The following is a 20,433-nucleotide window of genomic DNA, read 5'->3' on the forward strand; positions in this document are numbered from 1 at the left end:
TAGCAGTGCCCCTTAGACAATGCCCACAGCAGTAGTGCCCCTTAGACATAATGCCCACAGCAGTAGTACCCCTTTTGCAATGCCCATTGTAGCTGTGCCCCTTATGCAGTGCCCACGGTAGTGCCCCTTATGCAGTGACCCCCAGTAGCGGTGCCCTTTATGCAGTGCCCCCAGTAGTGGTAGTGCCCCTTATGCAGTGCCCACAGTGGTAATGCCCCTTATGCAGTGCCCTCAGTAGTGGTAGTGCCCCTTATGCAGTGACCCCAGCCCCCAGGAGTGGTTCAACCTGTTGTAATGCCCCCTGTAGAAGTAATGCTCCCAGTAGTAATGCCCCCTGTAGTAGTGCCAATAGTAATGCCCCCAGTAGTAGTCCCCCCGAGTAAATGCCCTTAGTAGTAGTGCCCCCGATGGTAACTGCCCTGAGTAAATGCCCCCAGTAGTACTGCCCCCAGTAGTAATGCCCCCAATAAGCAGCCGCTTACACAAAAAAAAAAAAAATACTTTCCTTAAGCCCCGCTCCCGCGTCAGTCCGGCTGGGTGTTTCTCGGAATTATGGGAGAGACGTCATGACATCTCTCCCATAATGCACTGCGGGAGCTGGTAGCCGGAGCTCAGGTGTGAGCTCCAGCCTCCGGCTGGCGCTGCGGGGAGGAAGCCGGGCGCCCTCTGGTAACAAAATCTCAGCTTGTGCACGGCAAATGGAGCCTCCCTGCGGCGCTGGGGTCAGGTGGGTCGGAGGGGGCGGAACTGGTTTCGTCGCCAGATAAAAGTGACGGGACGCAGCTCCGGCCCACTTTAACCCCTGGTACCAGCCAATCAGCTCCTAACTGCGATGTCACAGGCTGTGTTTGAAAAATTACAGTTAGCAGCTGATTGGCTGGTACCTTATCACCGTTCGCTTTATCACCATCCAAAGCTTAGTAAATAGACCCCTCAGACACTGCCGTTGTTAAATACAAATCCCATACAGTTTGTATGGGCAGGAGAAAGCAGCCAAGCGCAGCTCACTCCAATTAGATAAACTGCGGTAACTGTCTCAATAGATGCCGGAAATGTTCTAAAGCGCCTTTTACCATTAGTAAATAGTGATAAAACGCTTATCACTCCTTGTTAAATAGGGCTCTATGTATTCATTTTGATAACTGTGTAACTTTAATAGCTCGTTTTTATTCGCTAGAAAATGCAGCAGGATCCCATAGCAGTTATAGCTCCTTAATACGAGTCCTTGAGAAATTCAGATCACAAGGTTTGTTAATCCCTCCGAGTGATATAAAGCCGAGTGCGGTCAGTAGAAGATTTGGTTTAATTATGGGATAGCGCTTGAAACGAATATAGATTCTTTTGCTGCTAATAGATTTGTTAGAGACGGCCGAGCCGCTGACCGCGCGTCGATCTGTCCACGTTGGAGTCATGTGAAAATCAGACAAACTCATCGTTCCCCGCTGTTTCTTGTTTGCCCACCACAGAGAGAAGACGAAACTGTATTCTGACCCCTTTAGCGACGAACCAGCTACAGAACCAAGAGAACCAGTGCTGCAAAGTGCGGTCCCTCTTCCACCCCGGCCTGGACCGGCACAGCTCGGAGGAGGAGCTTGAACGCATCAGCCGGGAGTTTGCGGCGGAGAAACGCAAGTGGTCACAAGTCAGCCGAATGAGCTGCCACAGCGACAACACATCGTCCAGCGACGAGGAGGTGAAGCATCTATGCGCGATGTCCTTCAGGCCTGTTGAGCAGGCTGATGGCCTCCACGGAGTCCCAAGCCCCGTCCTGTTTAGTGCCTCCCCTCCTAAAAGACTACAGCCCTTAACTCGGAACCCGGCCTCTCGACCTCTTATATTCTCTAGTATGGGCTCCACTTTTGACCAAGGAATGCCCTGTAAGAGACACAGACAAGGTTACGGAGACAAAAACAGCAGACCCAGCCTCGACTTGGAAAAGATGCAACAGGTGCGTACAGTAGGCCTGTTATACAAGCAGTGTACAGTGATCCTTGTGGCGACCGGTCATGTGACCTGCTGTGCGCAGTGGTGAAGGAACCCCACTTTTCTGTCCCAGCACCTCACTTGTCTGCACAGTGTGTGACTGTCTTGTACTGTATATTGCCTGGATCTTGGTGGAGTATCTGTTCCACTTCCACTGCACACAATGCGCCATGTGACCGGTAATATTCATTTCTTAAATACTCTGCTCTGCTTACTGTATTGCTGTTCTTCTATTTTAGTCTTCCTAAATGTCCTCTAATCTACAATTGCTTTATCCGTCAGTCCCCTATGTCTTATTATTATGCTGCATTTCTGCATGGGGGGGGCTGCAGAATTTTGTGGTGTCATAAAAATGAATGATAATAATAATGTATTTGTGAGTATATGTGTCTTTAGTAATATGGATGGACCCACAATACTTACCCTGTGCCAGGCCCAGTGTTGCAGGGTTCTTCTCCTCTTTTCTCTGTTGCTGCGGTGGGAGCCATTGAGGTGTGTGTTTTGGGGCGGGGAGTACAGGACAGGTCTCCATTGGTTATTGTATAGATATATGTATTAATGCCACTTAATGTGAAAACAACCTTCTGTACTGTATGTTACAAAGTACTCACTGTAAACTACTGTGTGTATTAGGCTTGCGCATCAACCTTTTATATGGTCCTAAAGGCACCGGTGACTTCTAATATCCTTAGTGAGAGATACAATAAGCCGCAAGCTGCTGCCGGTACAGCTACCAGCTGAATATATCATACAGATGAATGAGTTTTTGCTACTGCGTGTGCGTGAAAATCCCTAAAAACTGCTACGTCACATTCGTAACACAGAGGCCCTGATTCAGAGCCGGACGCTCTGACAGAGCGCTTGCTCTGAATCAGGGCCGTTTTTTTTTTTTTTTTTAGAACGGCCTCCTTGCCGCTCGCATAGGTGTGGGTGACCACCCATAGCTATAGCGAGCGGCCAGGAAGATGGTCGCGATGGTCAAGACCATCAGGCTTGCGACGAGACCCTTGTGGTAGGGTCTCGTTGCCGCAAGCCCCAGAGAGTTCTCGGTTCTAACAGAGCCAAAAGCTCTCCCACTGACATCACTCGTGATGTCAGTGGGGCCGGCCCCAGACGGAGGCATTCACATGGGAACGCCTCCGTTTGGGCAGCCACTCCCCCGGCCCGTCCACCAAAGAGGGCGTGCTGTCACTCAACATCGACAGCACGCCCCCTTTGGTACGAGACTCGGAGCGACGGATTGCCCATCGCTATCCGGGTCTTGGGCATGCGCACTGCCCCACCATCGACCCGGTTGCGAGCGCACAGCGCTTGCGACCGGGTCAGAATCAGGCCCAGAGTGTACGCACAAAGGTGCTTTGCATCTAACACGCACCAATCAGTATTACAGCGCCTACGGATACCGACAGAGGGCGTCCAAATGCTTGCTCATTCATATGCACGAATGCACACATGGGAAGGACTTTGTGACGGCATTTGCTTAAATTCACAGATGGGCGACCGTGCAGATAGACTCAGCTGCAGCCGCTTCTGCGCCCCAACCCCGGAATTAGCATCATAATGTGCAGTTAGTACACAATATATAGAGTGCTGAAATACAACGATAATACTAGTTTCTAGAACGGGTATTTCTAACATGCTAATCTGTGACACACACCCAAATAAGGGTTATTTTTTATTCTGGCAATTTATGAAACTTATCACATGGATCTTATGAAAGTTATCACATAGGTAGATTAGGTGCAATTACTGCAGATTGTTACACCAGTCTCACTACTGTTTTGAGTTGGTGAAGGTGGATCTTTGTGGTCATCTATTGACTGTAACTTCTTCCGTGTCTAATGGTGCGTATACACGGGATGATTAAAATGCTCGATAGGAACGATAACGTTGTCGATAATATCGTTATCGTTCATATCATGCATATATTGGTCCCTTCCAACCCACCAATGAGCTGTGATGCGGGGGCACGTATGGACGATAACGGTATCGTCCATCGCCCGCGCATGCAGGCCAACCTGGTCGATTTCAACCAGGTTACTATAGGGACCTGCCATCCTTGATCGCGCGTCATTGGCCGTCGTTGGTGGGTTGGTGGTGTGTTGGATGGTCGATATCGATCAACCAGCACACCCGGCAGCTCGTTCAGCGATATTGTTATCGCTGACGGTCATCTCCCATGTGTATGCACCATAACAGTGATCCTCTTGATTTTGGTTGGATCCTTATCAGATATTGCATTTGTTTTTTATTTATCTATCCGGGGTGCAATATTGGGCCGCAAGCTTGAGTTCACAGGGGCACGTTTACCCCACGGGTTTTGACAGACTTTCATTGTGGAAATAGTTTTGTTGCAGTAACACAATATGTGGGGTTTCCTGTTCTTGCCAACTTTGGGAGGAACCCTTTCATTTACTTTCAACTGGTGCAAAAAATTGATTAAAGCTGTTTTTGACTATTTAATAATCCCTCCTGTAGCTGGTGACACCAAAGAAGGTGATGAAAACTGCTGGGGAGCTGGGTTCAGTGTGGGGTGTGTCGTAGTTTTTAGTTTTGGCTATTTTTTAAGTCTTTGTTATTTTTATTATCTCCTGCATAGTAGAAATGTGAGTTTGCAGTTGTGGAATTTGCAGTTACCTGGGGGCACTACGTCGACACACCAGAAAAGGAATCCTAAAACAGTAAATGGGTTTATCCCATTAATTATGACATCCCATCAATTATTTCTTAATCTAAGTCCTCTTCTATGGCCAAACTTCAATTTAATGCAGCCTAGTGTACATAAATGGTTGTATTTGTGATTACCCTAGTACTGGCTCAAACTTTCTGGTTTTATTAATTTTGGTTGTGTTTTGTAACCCCTAGCATCACATAAAGGATATTTCTTGTGAATGTTTAACACTCCATTGTCTGTGCAGGTTTAGTTGTGCAACAATCTTGCAATTTTCAGCTATCATAAATGCATTTGCCAACAGCCAGGTTGAAATAACACCGGCTGTGGACTTTCCGTGGTCTTGACCCTAAAATTTTAGAATGGCTGCTTAATAAATCTAGACCTCAGAGTAAAAACAGAGCTCTTGGGGGTGTTCCACGGCCTCTCTGCTTAATGCATAATGTACCATGTGACTGTGGTTGCCAAGGCAGTAACACTGTGGACAGTCTGTAGAAGTATCTATCAGTAATATTAAGAAACCAGGTCTCATTAGTATGAGAGAAACTTCCTGGCCCCATGACAAACAGATACATTTTCTAGTTTAGTCACCCCCTTTATACCCTCTACTAATTATAGCTACAGAACCCTTTCTATATTTTTTCTCACACAGGCTATAAGAAGAAGATATATTTACAATTTCTCTTTGGTTTGTTTCTTCAGACAGCTATTACTGATTGATAAGTCTTCAGATTTTCTGGAATTATGTGATTGCTATGGCAACCACAGTCGCATTGCACAAAATGTAATACGCTTTCGAAACCAGCTGAAATACAGTAGGCTCCCAGCAAGTCATGTGAAAACAGAGATGCTTTGATATGACTTTCTGCGCAAGCTGTGTGTCTGTATCTGTGTAGCAGACTGAAAGTGTCTGGCAGCCATACTTTATCCGTACTTGTTGACCTTCCGGCTGCCTCCTCCATAAGAAGTCAGCCAGGTCAGCACTGCAGGGGGCGTGGCTCAGTGGAGGTAGGAGGGTTTGGGGGTGTGACAATGTGATTGCATATTCGAACACCCCCCCCTCCCTTGCTATGCAATGTCGTGATTGCTGGCATTGTGAAGCATGGGGCAGAGCCACGACCACGCAATTCAACGCAAATTGCATCATCAGCCGCCTGTACTGCCAACTTTCCTGGGAAAGTGAGTGGCCTTGGCCAAGTGGCCCCAGCCTTTGGGAGACTTGTCCACCTTTCTGGGTAACTGGGAGCACCGCTTGATTTTCTTGAGCCTCCTGGCTGTTACAGAGGGTAGGCAAGTATGACTATATGTTTTGTGTCTGCTTTGTGTACTGTGACATCCTTCCTCCCTGCTCTGCCATCACATGACATGCTGACCACTGCGACCATGTGGCAGCCATATTTGTTTGCTCTCCAGAGAGGTATTGAAAAGTAGATGATGATGTGTAGGAGAATAGAGACATGACTATCAAATTCATACTTAATAGCTACTTGACTTTCTATTTAAAGAAAAACTATTGGTGATTGCTACATTTAATTGTGCCATACAGTGAAAAAACAATTCCAAGGACACGTGCCAAGCAAAAAGGGGCTGACACGCCCCTATTTTCTGTAACTCTGCCTGTCGTTGCTGCCCCCAAGTGCCAGCAGCATGTCAATCATTCTGCTGCATTTATGGCACTGTGAGCGTCATCTACAGCCCCGGACCGCAGATGCACAGTGCGGCTTCTGTGTAGGTCTAAAAGCATCGGAGATGGACGTAAACATCCGGTCTATGTACATCTCTAAATCAGGGCCTCAATGCAAAAAAAAAAATGCACCACCCCTTTTTATCCACATCAAAAAGTCTGGGACATCCCCATCATTACATGCAATGGGAGCTGACAATCTACTGTAATGCACCTAGTAAATGTGAATATGACAGGCGCTCTGCACGGGGTAAGTTTAGGGAGTACTTGCCATTGTCAGAAAGAATGGTTGTATTCCAATACGTGACCTACGGTCTGGGACTCTTACCTGGGTTACCTAAGGCTACAGAGTAAATGGGATTAGTGCTGCTTCCACTTTCCATTCTGGTCACTAATGAGTATTAGAAAGCTTTACTAATGGATAAACGAGCATCAGTCACGAACTGGAGTCTGTACAGAACTGAGCGACTCAGACTAGAAAATACAGGTCTGCGATGACTTAGGGCCTGATTCAGAGGCGCTCGCTCTGAATCAGGGCAGGGGTTTTCTTTGGTTTTTTGTCGGCCTCCAGGCCGCTCGCTAAGCTGTGGGTGACCACCCACAGCTTTTGCGGGCGGCTTGGCGATGGTCGCGCTTATCGAGCCATCGGGTTTGCGAGGAAACCCTGTGGTAAGGTCTCAGCTCTCGCAAGCCTGAATGGACTTCCTGCTCTAATAGAGCACGAACTGGAGTCTGTACAGAACTGAGCGAGTCAGACTAGAAAATACAGGTCTGCGATGACTTAGGGCCTGATTCAGAGGCGCTCGCTGTTTGCGAGAGCTCGCTCTGAACCAGGGCAGGGGTTTTCTTTGTTTTTTTGTCGGCCTCCAGGCCGCTCGCTAAGCTGTGGGTGACCACCCACAGCTTTTGCGGGCGGCTTGGCGATGGTCGCGCTTATCGAGCCATCGGGTTTGCGAGGAGACCCTGTGGTAAGGTCTCAGCTCTCGCAAGCCTGAATGGACTTCCTGCTCTAATAGAGCAGGAAGTCCACTACTGACATCACAAGTGATGTCAGTAGGGCCGCTCACAAACGCCAGGCGTTCCTAAGGGAACACCTGCGTTTGTGCAGCCACCCCCCCTCCCCGCCTATAAAACGGGGTGAACTGTCAATCAACATAGACAGCCGCGCCGTCTTGTAGCGAGACCCGTTGCGACGGAGCTGCCGTCGCAGTACGGGTCTCGCGCATGCGCACGCCGGAGGTGGCGCATGCGCAGTTGGGGACCATCGACCCGCTTGCGAGCGCCGTGCGCTCGTGAGCGGGTCTGATTCAGGCCCTTAGTGTTAATCATTGCTACATGTGAGGTTCTGGGGAGTTTGAATTTTCAAAATATTTTCGGACTTCATAACCACAGGTCACTTCTAGCAAAGCCATTTAGAACCTACTGGGTAGATTTACAAATACAATGCCTTCCAGGATAATTATTTCAGCTCTAAACCCAGTGACTGACAAGCAAGCAGAGGATGTCCCCACAGTACATGATGCCACCGTTGTAAGAGCCACAAACACCTTGCTGTGATCTTTCTAAGCGTGCATGCGCTGTTTCAGCTGCATCAAAGCCCTGAAGTGGGCTTTTAGTTCCCCTCCTCTGAAAGGCAGAGCGGATTGATTTGACTCCTGGGTTGTAATAAATCTCCTCCGTGTTAGAATAATTGTTCCTTCATTTTTTTTGCTTGCATTCCACCCCTGGAATTGGAGTTGGCTTCTTAGGAAAGGCTTAGTAGTTGGGTTGGGGGGGTGATCAGGGAGCCTGATGTTCAGTGTTCCTGTTTTTTTTTTCATCGTTGTTTGTTTGCTCTGGGGTAATCTGGTGCTGTGGAGTAAGCAGATGATAGGGAGGTCCCCAGTGTGGTATATAGACGGTAGAAAGATGTGCATCCCTGATGAATTCAGTACCAGAGGAAACGCACCAGATGAAAGGCATTGGACACCTCCTCATTGAGAAATACCATACCAGATATGTCCTAACAAAAAATCTTTACTACAAACCCCACCATCCAAAACAAGCTGAAGTAAGTACATGTACCGATAACTACAACACTTATGCATAACCACTTGAGGCAGTGCCACAGCAACTCACAGACCATTGATGTATGACTGAACTTCCTACAGACATGCCAACTGATTGTCAAGGAGACTCCCTGAAACAGTAGCAATCTCCCTGACTCCCTGAAGAGTCTCTCCCTAATTGCACCTTACCCCCATTATGAAGCTGTTATATACAAAAAATAAACAGATATAAACATTCAAATGGGATCATTTGTATCATTTCCCTGCATTGGCTATAAGGCACCATGATCCCTATGGCTACATGCATTGTCTGAAAAGTATTAGTGTGTTTTCATCAACAAGTAGATCTTAGTGACTGCTTAGGGGCTCGTTTACATTTGGATGTAAGTCAGTATTAGGACACGCCTCTCAGATGTAGCAGTACACGCCCACTTTACCGCCGCACTCATAGGTGCTGCTTTCACAATCTCCCTGAAATGCTTTTTCAAAAGTAGGCAAAGTATGACTTCCTACCTTCTCTACAAGGCAGTAACCAGCATCCAAACCACTACCAGCCCGTACTACCACTAGAATCTGTGCACTGCCATGTGCGGGTGCTTTTTTATGTTTTAAGATGATTTTTTAAAACTTAAATTTGGTGAATAAAAGTTTAAGGAATGTTTAATTTACTTTATCTCAAAATTGTTTGTGCTTTTTTTGGGTTCCCAATCCAGTTCATTACCCCCAGCCCTCCCAGCACAGGGAGTGTCATGCTGGGAGGCGGGTTTTTGAAAGCCGAGGTCTGAGGCTGTGGGAGGAGGAGAAGGCGAGGGGCCTGGACGTATGATCTCTGCATCCACAAGTCTTGGTCGTTGGCTAGACCTAGTCAATGGTGCGGAGTCTAACTCACAAGAAGGTGTTCGCCAGTGACCCCTCCAAGTGGGATATGGGCTTGTGCGGCTCCCTGTAAGCAGGTCGCTGTCCTTTGACTTGGTGACCAAGGCCTGCAGGGAAAAGAGAATCAAAACACCCGTGGCCCAAGGGTAATGCCTGGAATAGGCACGTGGGGAGTGGGATAGAACTCCTGGCTGGAGAAAGGCACTTGAGATGCTGGCTAGAGAGGTGTGGAGATTTATTGGTAGGTTGATGTAACAGCTGGATATCCCACGAAGTATATACCGGATTGCCGTCCGGAAATCATGCACTAGGGTGCAATGAGACAAAGGGTTAACCTGCACACAGGCTGTGATGGTGAAAGCACTGCGATGAGATGAAGGGTTAACTTGCAAACAGGCTGTGATGGTAAAAGCTCTGCGATGAGATGAAGGGTTAACTTGCACACAGGCTGTGATGGTAAAAGCACTGAGGTGAGATGAAGGGTTAACTTGCAAACAGGCTGTGATGGTAAAAGCACTGCGGTGAGATGAAGGGTTAACTTGCACACAGGCTGTGATGGTAAAAGCACTGTGATGAGATGAAGGGTTAACTTGCACACAGGCTGTGATGGTAAAGCACTGTGGTGAGATGGAGGGTTAACTTGCACACAGGCTGTGATGGTAAAGCACTGTGGTGAGATGGAGGGTTAACTTGCACACAGGCTGTGATGGTAAAGCACTGTGGTGAGAAGGAGGGTTAACTTGCACACAGGCTGTGATGGTAAAGCACTGTGGTGAGATGAAGGGTTAACTTGCACACAGGCTGTTGATTAGTAAAGGCACTGTGGAGAGATGGAGGTTAAACTTGCACACAGGCTGTTGATAGTAAAGGCACTGTGGAGAGATGGAGGTTAAACTTGCACACAGGCTGTTGATTAGTAAAGGCACTGTGGAGAGATGGAGGTTAGCTGCCACACAGGCTGTTGATAGTAAAGGCACTGTGGAGAAATGGAGATTAAACTTGCTGTTGATAGTAAAGGCGCTGTGGTGAGATAGCTCAGAAGCTCTGGAAGAAACACACTGGAAGCACGGGAACCTGGAACGAGACTCCTCTAGTTACACTAGCGGCGACAATGATTGTTCAGGCAACTACCTGGAGCACAGGAACAGGATATATACCCCTGGAAGCCTGCTGATAGGCCCACAGCGTCAGCTGACCAGCCGGGCCACTCAGGGAAGGAAGTACTGACATAGGGAAAGTGTCATGGCGGCGCCCATGAAGGAAACTGCGATCCCCACTCACCGGGTCGCCTGACACCACAGCTACAGGGTGAATGCTCAGCTCCTCCCACGTCGCCGCGCCAGCCGCCCGACTGCCCGGGAAGTCAGAGGTAGCCGGCGGGACGGTAAGGCACGGCCGATCCCCGGCTGAACTCTGACAGGGAGTTAGTAAACGTCTCAGCCCTTCATAAATAGCCCCAATGGATTCTCCTCCCAGGCAGACCGGTTTCTTGTACTTGAAAAAAAACTCAACAGCAGTTTGTTTGCTCTATAAATGTCACCTATGACATTATTGATGAAGTGTTGAGCATGCCTCTGTATAATGTATTGACACTCTCTCTTCACCTCTTATCCAGTACAGGGTAGGGCAGCCGATATGGCCTGCATTCAGCAAGTAAGAAGACAGCTCAAACAGTAAGGGTATATTTACTCCAAATATCAGATGTATTATATATGGGATCAATTGGTTTTCACACAAATGAAGTATTATGCTCGCCTGTCCCAATGAAGAGCTGAAAGCCTAGTGATAGCTTGTGATTTCACACAGTGGGCCTGATTCAGAGCCGCTCGTAAGCGGCCGCTCGTTCGCTCCGAGCGATGTTTGCCCAACTGAGCATGCTTACGGATCGTTATACGCATGCGCGAACCAGTCAGTGCGGTCGAAATTCATGTGCTCGCAAAATAGCGAATGCCTGATAATTTGAGTGACAGGAGTAGGCGTATGTGGGTGGTAACGGGGGAAGGTGCTTGAAAACGGGGAGTGGAGATCCGAACGCAGGCGTGCTTAAAGGTCAAAACGGGCGTTTTATGGGTGTGCATAATTAAAACAGCAGCGTCATTGACCACGTCACTGGGTTATTTTATAGTCCGAACTGCTCGCAAAATTGTGGTAGGAAAAACCAACCCCAAGAATAGCGAGCAGTTCATACCCTGGTCGATGTACTCGATTAATCTAATAAATAGCGGACATGACGTAGGATGCGAGCGGCCAGGGGGCGTATTTTTAAAAAAAACGACCGCAAGTTTGGTTTGCTCGTTCAGACCTAGAGGCGTGAACAGACCTCAAAGAGCGAACGGTTGATTTGAATAGCCACCCCTATTTTCTGGACGAGCGAGCGCTAATTGCGTCCAGCTCTGAATCAGGCCCTGTGTACAAGCATGGCCGCTGGGCGTCGCATACGTCGGCGAGCGGGCATGGAGAGCTCTCCGAAAAAAATCCCAGATACAGTAGCACATAGGCTACTATAGACTATCACCATCTTCCAATCCCGGGGATCCTAATATTTTGCGGGTACCTCCTGAAAACGAGTGTTTTCATTGGTTATCCCGCAAATATTAATAGTTGTTAAGCGCTTGTGAATTAAATTGCCTAATGAGCGGACAAACACACAAAGAAATAACGTATAGTTTATAGTCTTTTTAGACTAAATGTAAGAGTGGCGGCTTGATGGTGATTCTCAGTGTCCCCACAAATAGTGGAGCCCTATGCTGGGGACTGGGAGCTCGGCACTGCAGGGCTGGTTTAGTAAAGCCCAGCACTGAGCGCTGGGCACAGTAAATAACACAAGCACACACATATACAGTTTTAAATAAAACAAAGGTACATTGTTAAATAAAACACATATTTAAAATGTATTTAAATGGTATGTGCAGCACTGAGCCAGGAAAGCAGGTCCTGGGCTGCAGTGCTGCAGTGATTAAAGCCTGGTGCTGGGCACAGGCACAGGGTGTATATGTATACAATGTAAAAATGTATTTTAAATATATAATATAAAGTTAAAATGCACTTGCCTTTGGTCTGTGGAGGTTCAGGGGGATCCGGAGCTCTCTGTGGGATGCTTTTTGGTATCCCAGCCTCTCTCCTAGGGGAATTAAATGCCCTCCTCTATGACCTGGAAGTCGAATGAGAAGGTAGAGGTAAGGCTTCATAAGGCAGCCAGCTAAATATTTTTAGAGAGCTCCAAAGAGCTTCCCTTCCGTGGCCAGGAAACCCTGCTCTGGGACCTTGCTTGCCCACCGCTGGAGCTCAGATTCAGGCAGAGGTGGCAGACTTGGTCCCTTAGCAGATTCCTGGAAGTCCGTTTTAGAGGGAAACTTCCCCCAGCCCTAGACGAATCGACTCCTGGGTGGCGACTAAAACACCAGGTGGGCTCAGGCACAGGGGAGTGACCACTCCCCACTGTCCATAGGGGACAATGTTAAATGTGCATGTGGACAGCACATGCACTGAAGTTGATTGGTTGAAAAACCACAGGGGGTAAGTCTGCCCTGTGGTTTTTCAACCAATCAATAATGTTTATTGGAGTGGCATAAGAGAAGGCCATGTGAGCCCTGTATGTGTGTATCTTCTTGAACAATGGTTGAACTGCTGTAACATTTTTGTATGCTGACCCCCTTAAAGCTGAGTCTTTTTTAAGACTACTGAGCAATAAACATCATTGCCTTTACAACGAATCTTTGCCTTTACAACGACTGCATCTGCATCCTGCGATAACAGAATTGTGCCAAACGCTATTCCGTTCTCCGGCTGTTCTGGATTGAGCCCAGGTGTCTCCAAGCTCAAGCCCTCTGCCGGCTACCGTGCAGCGCCTAGTCCATTGCGAGGGATCAGTGGGTATCAGCCGACACCAATCAGGAGGTGTGGCCACAGCTCGTCGACGCATACGCAGCAGAAGCAGTTCCAAGCCCGCTTGTACGTAAGAAGCGGTTCCAAACGCCGATTGCAGGAGTTTGGTGGTGGCGGCATCATTACACGCCCACGGCGCAGTGGGCGGAGTCAGTAACAGGCGGTTACTGACAGTAAGAGGGAATCCCTGACACCCCAAGATCCGGTGGAGATCAAACCTCAAGCTGTGATTGGCCGGCAAGTGAGGTCATCCGGTCACAGACCCCATAATAGATTTTGGACCAAATGCATGTGTTTTATTTTGGGGTTACCAAGTCTCCACGACATTGACACGGGAGTTTTAGATCCGGCTGTGACAGCATGTGGCTTCAGACATGATCCAACGAGTGGTTTTATAGCAACTGTGAGTGTCAAGTTGTCTCCCTCTGCTCCAGGCTATGGTTAGCATATCACAGGTCTGATTTGTCAGTCAGGTCCCCAGCAGTGCATCCCTTAATATTTAATCACAACTGTGGCTGCACAAACAACGCTTGTTCTTATTTTCAGAGTCCATTAGCCAGGTCTGAAATTTCAGCAGCTTTACAAGCTGGGTGCTGGATTCTCGCCGTGTTCTATTGTTACCAGATGACGCCGTAGGGGTGACCGTGAGACACATGCCTAGCGCTGGATTAGGTGGCATGCTATTAGCAGGTACACAACTGAGCCTCAATATTTCGTTTCTTTTATATTCTATTTATCTGCAGATGTAGTTATCGTACCCGGATTCTAAGGCAGGTTTATGTGGATAGGGCCTAATTCAGTGTTGCGCGCAATTCCAAATGCGGATGGATCTTGAGCTTTTTAGTAAACTGCGCATGTATCCCGGACTGCGTACGCAACTTACATAGATTAAGACTGAATTTGAGAGGGCTGCTTCCTGGCCACTTCTCGCACAATGCTGTTGTTGTACGAGAGTTGCGGGCGATTCAGGAATTAACTGATATGCGTCTTTTATGCAGCGTGATTGCGCCTTTATGCTAATGCTGCAGCTGATCCCCATCGACTGCAGCGCTAATCTGTCACTTTGTGTATAAAGACGTACCATCGGTCTCGCCATCATACATTGCACCAGCCCTATCGAGACATAGATCGTTCGTCTGAACATGGCCGACGAAATCAGGCCAATTGCGGCACTCCCGCGTCTGACTAGTCACATCCCTGTTACCACCCAGGAACGATGACTACCCCTAAAATTGCCTCTCTCTGCATCCAAATTTACTCTGCGTCCCTCAGCGGTTACCATTGGGACGACTGCGTAGATTGACGTTCACATTGTCGACAGCTGAAATCCAACATTCTCACAATGTCAACATTAGCGTTACTTACCTGAACCACTGCTCTGACAGAGGTCCGCACTGGAACTGCTCCACACTTGACCGCCGGGAGCAGGTAAGGCACCGCTAAACCACCAGGGATGGTATCCTGGCATTCTTCTATCATGTGGACATTTGCATGGTGAATGTGGACATATATACCACACCCATCCGCTCCACTGACCTAACCACCTCTCTTTTGGGGATCTCAGCATTCCTCTTTGTTAGTGTACTGGAGGCCCAAGACTGGGCTCTCCGATCGCATTCAGGAGACACGGTGACGCAGGAGGAGGTTGATGTTGACACGGTGGAAAAGGTTGAGGTTAAGAAGCTTTGGATGAAACCAAGATGGGAGAACTGGAGGTCCAGGGAGTAAGTCAGTGAGAGACGGATACGGCTGTACTTGGACCATTGTAAACATTCACCAGACCCGGTGACTATAACCGCCGGCTGTTCCTCTTAATGCATAGGGCATTTGCTATTGAAGATGTTTGTCTTCGCAAACAATAGGGCTTTTTGCCCTTTCATAAGCACACCCCTTAGTGTCTGTGATGCTGGATCCGAGCACTCATTTTATTATCAGAATGTGCTTACTTTTATGGATTTATGATGGGACTTGTGTTCAGACCACCAGCCAATTGTTACTAATATGGATCTAGTCTCGAAGCTGCTTGTGTCGTAAAACACAGGAATGACTCTTTAAAAACGCTGCAATTAAAGCATTTACCTCCACGACTCTTTATCCTGCAAAGATATTACTTCTCCTGTGGCGAGGGTGAGTAATTTTTGGAAGCGCTCTCAGATCAGGGAGATTACAGTGGCTTTCTCTTGAACGTGTCTGAACGCCTGGCTTTTCCACTTCTACAAGCTGTGGGCCTGATTCAGCAAGGATCGCTGATGTGACCGGGGCAGCCAGTGCGCACGCAGTTCTGCTGCTAAATTATGCAAATGAGTGCGATCACAATACCGCCGCAGCACAACATAAAGACGCCCACTTCCCTTTACTCACATCTGTAATACTTTGCAAATCTGTGGAAACATCGGTACCATGGAGTACCATCGGTACCTCACGCACAGTCAAGGCAGGTCAGACCTCACTCACAAACCGCTAAACTTCCTGTTGGTATCTAGAGCTCAGGCTGTGTATGCAGTCTTAATTATGCGTTTAATTATGCGCGCCCCTGTGACGTTGTAGAAACGCACTAGCACGCCTGCCTTTCGCCCATCACCACCCCCAAACGGCACTTCCTGTCAATCACTCTGCGATGGGTCTGCATAGTCACTGCAATCGCAGTTCCGATCACAGTGGCGCACTGCGATGCATGTACAGAACACAACAATCGACCGGGTGCCTGCGTTTTGCACTTGTGATCCCTGCTGAATCAGGCCCTGTGTTCCCTCTAAGTCCAGCGACTGATCATCATACTCACAGCCTCTGTCTACCATCCCTCTTCACGTATAGAAATCAGTCCACGCTGTCCTGAAACAAAAGGGGCGTGGTTATGTCCAGAAGAGGGCGGGGCATTGTCATGGGATTTAAGCACAATTGGAAACGTGAGGTATAAAAGTCTTGGACCATATAAGCTTCTAAAAGAGAAGAAACCAAGGTACGACACTAAGGGGCCTGATGCTGCGTTGGACGCAAATGCGATCGCACTCCACGAACTGCGCAGGCCCCGTATAAAACAATCTCAGACTGCGCAGAGTCCGAACCATGCGTACGGATTAGGCGCATCACTCTTTCCGTGAGCTAGGTGTTTCTGGACGGCCACCACATGGACCTTACGTAACAGATCCATCTTGTGTGAAGTGCGTGGGCGGGCTGCCGTGCTTGTTTGTGGTGTGCGGACAGAGATAGGACTCCCGTTTCAGATGGACTTTTGGGTGGGTGTTAAGTCTCAAAACTTTGCCTTTAAACTCCTCTTGTCTCTGCACTTGCTGATATTCTAATAAGGGGACCCAACCACAACCATAGTATTTACCTGGAAGCAATGAGATATATGGCAACAAAGTAATTAAACAATGCAGCAACCATTTGATAAACCAGAGATTTTTTTGAATGCAAACACAAAGAAAAATACTAATAAATGTACTTGAAATATGTCAATAGGCAGCTTGGAGTAATGGAAATCTAGATATAAACTTTTGTTTTTTTATTTTATTTATACCATTATGCCTGTAAGGCAGGTCAGTGTGTGGGAAGCGGTTAAGCTGTGAATAATTCAGAGCATATTCACATTCTCAGCAATTTAATCCTAACTAATTAGCGCAAATGAAGCAATGGGTATCTTCACGTTTCAATTACCCGGTAGGAAAGTTTTCAGCCTGGCACGCTGGCACATGTTTGCAGAATGTCTTCTTACCAAACATGCCAGCTGACAACCTTGGCGAGGGGGAACTCTTTGTTGTAGTTAAAGTTTATTGGAATGATAGAAATCCCAGATCATCAGACCACAATGTATGCTGCACAGACAATGTGGGACCTTTCATAAGAAGCCAATGAGACTGTGGGATATGAATACATGTGTATATTTCCCCTGTATCGGGCTGTGTGAGAACATGTGGTAGGCCTGAGCAGATGCAGGGATGGTCTTGTTCTCTGAATGGCCTCCTGCGGCTTATTTATATTATCACGTCTCTAATATGCTGAGAATTTTTTTCTTTTTTAAGAGGACAGTCCAATATCATGCTGATTCTTTATTGGTTAACAATGGTAGCCAATAGGGAACGGGCCTAACCTTGCAGGACACTCTCACCATTGTGGACTGGCAGTTTAGTCGTTTTAGACCAAATTGTCTTAAAATTCTTCAGATGTTAATTTGTATTGTTGGAAAATGTGGCAGCCTGAAAATAATAATCTTGCAATGTTTGAAGTTATCAGGCAACTGCTCTTACCAGGCACCTTCTGTCAGGTACTGTATCTAGGTGCTCGGGCCTAGTGAACGTAACAATCTGTGTAGGGAGTTATAGGTAGCAATGGCCATTGAATGGTGGCTGGGCTTTGGCCATATAGGGGCCTATTGATGAAACGATATATGCCCCGGTAACCATGCGGAAACACTAGTTTTCAGCAAACTCTGAAAACTGAAAGGTTTTGGAGTTTGCTGCCGAGAACAAGTTCCATCTTCAGACGGCGCTTGTTCTCAGATCCCTGCTCCTTCCTTTGGGAAAGAGGACCTCATTCAGAGCCGGTCGCACAGAGCGTGCGGTCGGTCTGAATGAGGGGAGGACGTCTTGAATTTTCAAGACGTCCTCCTTTGCGGTGATAAGGCTGTGGGTTAACACCCACAGCCTTACGACCGCCTAAGGTGATGGTCGCGATGGTCAAGACAATCGCGACCATCGGGGCTTACAACGAGACCCTAGGGTAGGGTCTCCCTTGTCGTAAGCCCCGGAGAGCTTTCGGCTCTGTCTGAGCCGGAAGCTCTCCACTGACATCACTAGTGATGTCAGTGGGGCCGCCCCCAAACGGTAGGCGTTCCCATGGGAACGCCTCCGTTTGGGCTGCCACCCCCCCGGGCCGCCTTCCAAACGGGGCGAGCTGTCAATCAACATCGACAGCTCGCCCCCTTTGGATCGAGACCGGCGCCGTTGTGCGCATGCTCTTTGGGGGGCCATCGACCCTGTCCGAGCGCATCGGCGCTAACGAGCGGGTCTGAATGACCCCCAGAGTTCCCGGGATGCGAAGAGGGATCTGAGAGGATGATGATGAATAGGCCCCGTAATCTTGCAAAGCAATGGTAACTAACCATCGAATCAAAAGATATTGATGACACAATCCATCGGATGGTTTGTACAGGCGCAAGAAACATATTTGCGTATGTGCAATAGCAACTGTTGCCCATTCTTCATGTTAAACAGTTGTATTATTATCCTTTACTTTCATGGCAACACAAGAGTTCCGCAGCGCCTATCAAATGAGCAAAGCAGGAAGACAATGACTGACAGTACAAAACAATGCAGGACAAGGACATGGTTTATAAACATTGCTGCATCCACGATCATAACACTCAAATTAGCAGCAGGGCGTCAGCAACCAAGTGTTAGGTGCCGTTGTAGCAGTGACGTGTGGTGAGGTAAATGGCTGGGGAGGCACTGGCTAGTGTCATAGCCAGATGTACAGATACATATATGAACCTGAGGGTTCGTGTGGGCATTATACAAAGGCGCAGCAGTATATAGTGCTGGAAATTTGGTGTGTTTTGATCAGGGATGTGCGGAAAAGGTAGACAGGGGAGGCAGCGCCTCACCTGCCATACACTTTTTACTTCAGAGTTTTGACTATAAAACTGATTAGAATAATATAAAGAAGATATTTGTAATATTTTCTTTAAATTTTTCTTACAATTTTTAGGGGTAAATTTACTAAAGTGACAGTTTTTAGGAGTTTTAGAAGTGGAGATGTTGCCCATAGCAACCAATCAGATTCTAGCCATTATCTTCTAGAAGGTGCTAGTTAAATGCTAAGTAGAATCTTTTTGGTTGATGTGGGCAGCATCTCTCACTTTAGTAAATATACCCCTCAGTGTCCGATGATATCGCTTATCAGGAAATTATGCAGAATAGGAGGTCACTCAGATTGCCCCTCGCAGATCCTTCGCCTTGGGCCAGGAAGCCTACGTTGGAAGACACAGACCATGGCCTGGTCAGGCCTACAAACCCAGTCGCCACCCTCCAAACACCGCAGCAGGTCAGTCATGCTGCGGCTTGGGGGAACTGTGGGCCTGATTCAGACCCGGTCGCAAGCACTGAGCGCTCGCAACCGGGTCGATGGTGGCCCAGTGCGCATGCGCACGATGGAGCCGGCTCCGTTGTGCGCATGCGCGAGATCCGGATAGCGATGGACACTCCGTCGCTCCGGGTCTCGTACCAAAGGGGGCGTACTGTCGATGTTGAGTAACAGCACGCCCCCTTTGGTGGGCGGGCCGGGGGAGTGGCTGCCCAAACGGAGGCGTTCCCATGAGAACGCCTCCGTCTGGGGCCGACCCCACTGACATCACGAGTGATGTCAGTGGGAGAGATTTCGGCTCTGTTTGAGCCGAAATCTCTCTGGGGCTTGCGGCAACGAGACCCTACCACAAGGGTCTCGTTGCAAGCCCGATGGTTGCGATGGTCTTGATCATCGCGACCATCTTCCTGGCCGCTTGCTACAGCTGTGGGTGGTCACCCACAGCTATGCGAGCGGCCAGGAGGCTGTTCAAAAAAAAAAAAAAGCCCGGCCCTGATTCAGAGCGAGCGCTCTGTCAGAGCGTCCGGCTCTGAATCAGGGCCTGTGAGCGATCCCACAGATGGAGACTGGCACATGTGCAGGTCTCAGACAGACGGAGTAGCACGCAAATCATTGGGTTCGCGTACTACTCTAAATCAGGCCCTATGTTTCATGCTAGGCCCTTCATCAGGTCGTCTGCAGCTAATACGCTTATTGATCAGTATATAGATAAATATCAGTCTGCTCATGGAAACGTTGCCCATCACGTGGGCACATTGGAAATAGTTTAGACATGGGACCCAAAAATGAGTTCTGGAAGAGAAGTGTGCAAAGAAAAATTGTATCTCGCCAGCGCACACAACCATAGCACCATTAATCATCACAAAGCAGAAACGCCATCTACAAACATGTCTCCCAACCCTCAACCTCAAGCAGCCAGATACAGACTTAGGGCCGCCACCTGATTCAGCAAGTACCACTTCTAAAAATTCTCACTTTTGTAAATTTACCCCTGAGAGTGGACTAGGAGTTTGAAGCCGTGAGAGCAATGCATCTGGGATGTCTCAGTTTTTACAATGAGGATAAATAAAAATTTTAAATGTTGTTTTTGGTTTCCTGTAGCTGTTCATTTGTTGGTACCTTTTCATGCATTGTACCTTGTACAGCGCCATCTTTTCGTCTATTGCCAGATTTTACAACAACATTTTTTTTTTCTACTCCCTAAA

At 48.0% G+C, this 20,433-nt stretch overlaps 1 protein-coding gene across 1 annotated transcript in view; it reads left to right on the top strand.

The window, feature by feature from the left end:
* The window catches only part of LOC148512599 (uncharacterized), a 130,303-nt gene that overhangs the window by 65,963 nt on the left and 43,907 nt on the right, over positions 1–20,433 (top strand). The window contains exon 3 of the mRNA XM_088482020.1: positions 1,467–1,948. Coding sequence (XP_088338146.1) covers positions 1,467–1,948 — 482 coding nt within the window. The remainder of the gene's footprint in view (positions 1–1,466; positions 1,949–20,433) is intronic.

The sequence above is a fragment of the Taudactylus pleione genome, unplaced genomic scaffold (genome assembly GCF_031769625.1).
Source record: "Taudactylus pleione unplaced genomic scaffold, aTauple2 ptg000280l, whole genome shotgun sequence".
Taxonomy (NCBI): domain Eukaryota; kingdom Metazoa; phylum Chordata; class Amphibia; order Anura; family Myobatrachidae; genus Taudactylus; species Taudactylus pleione.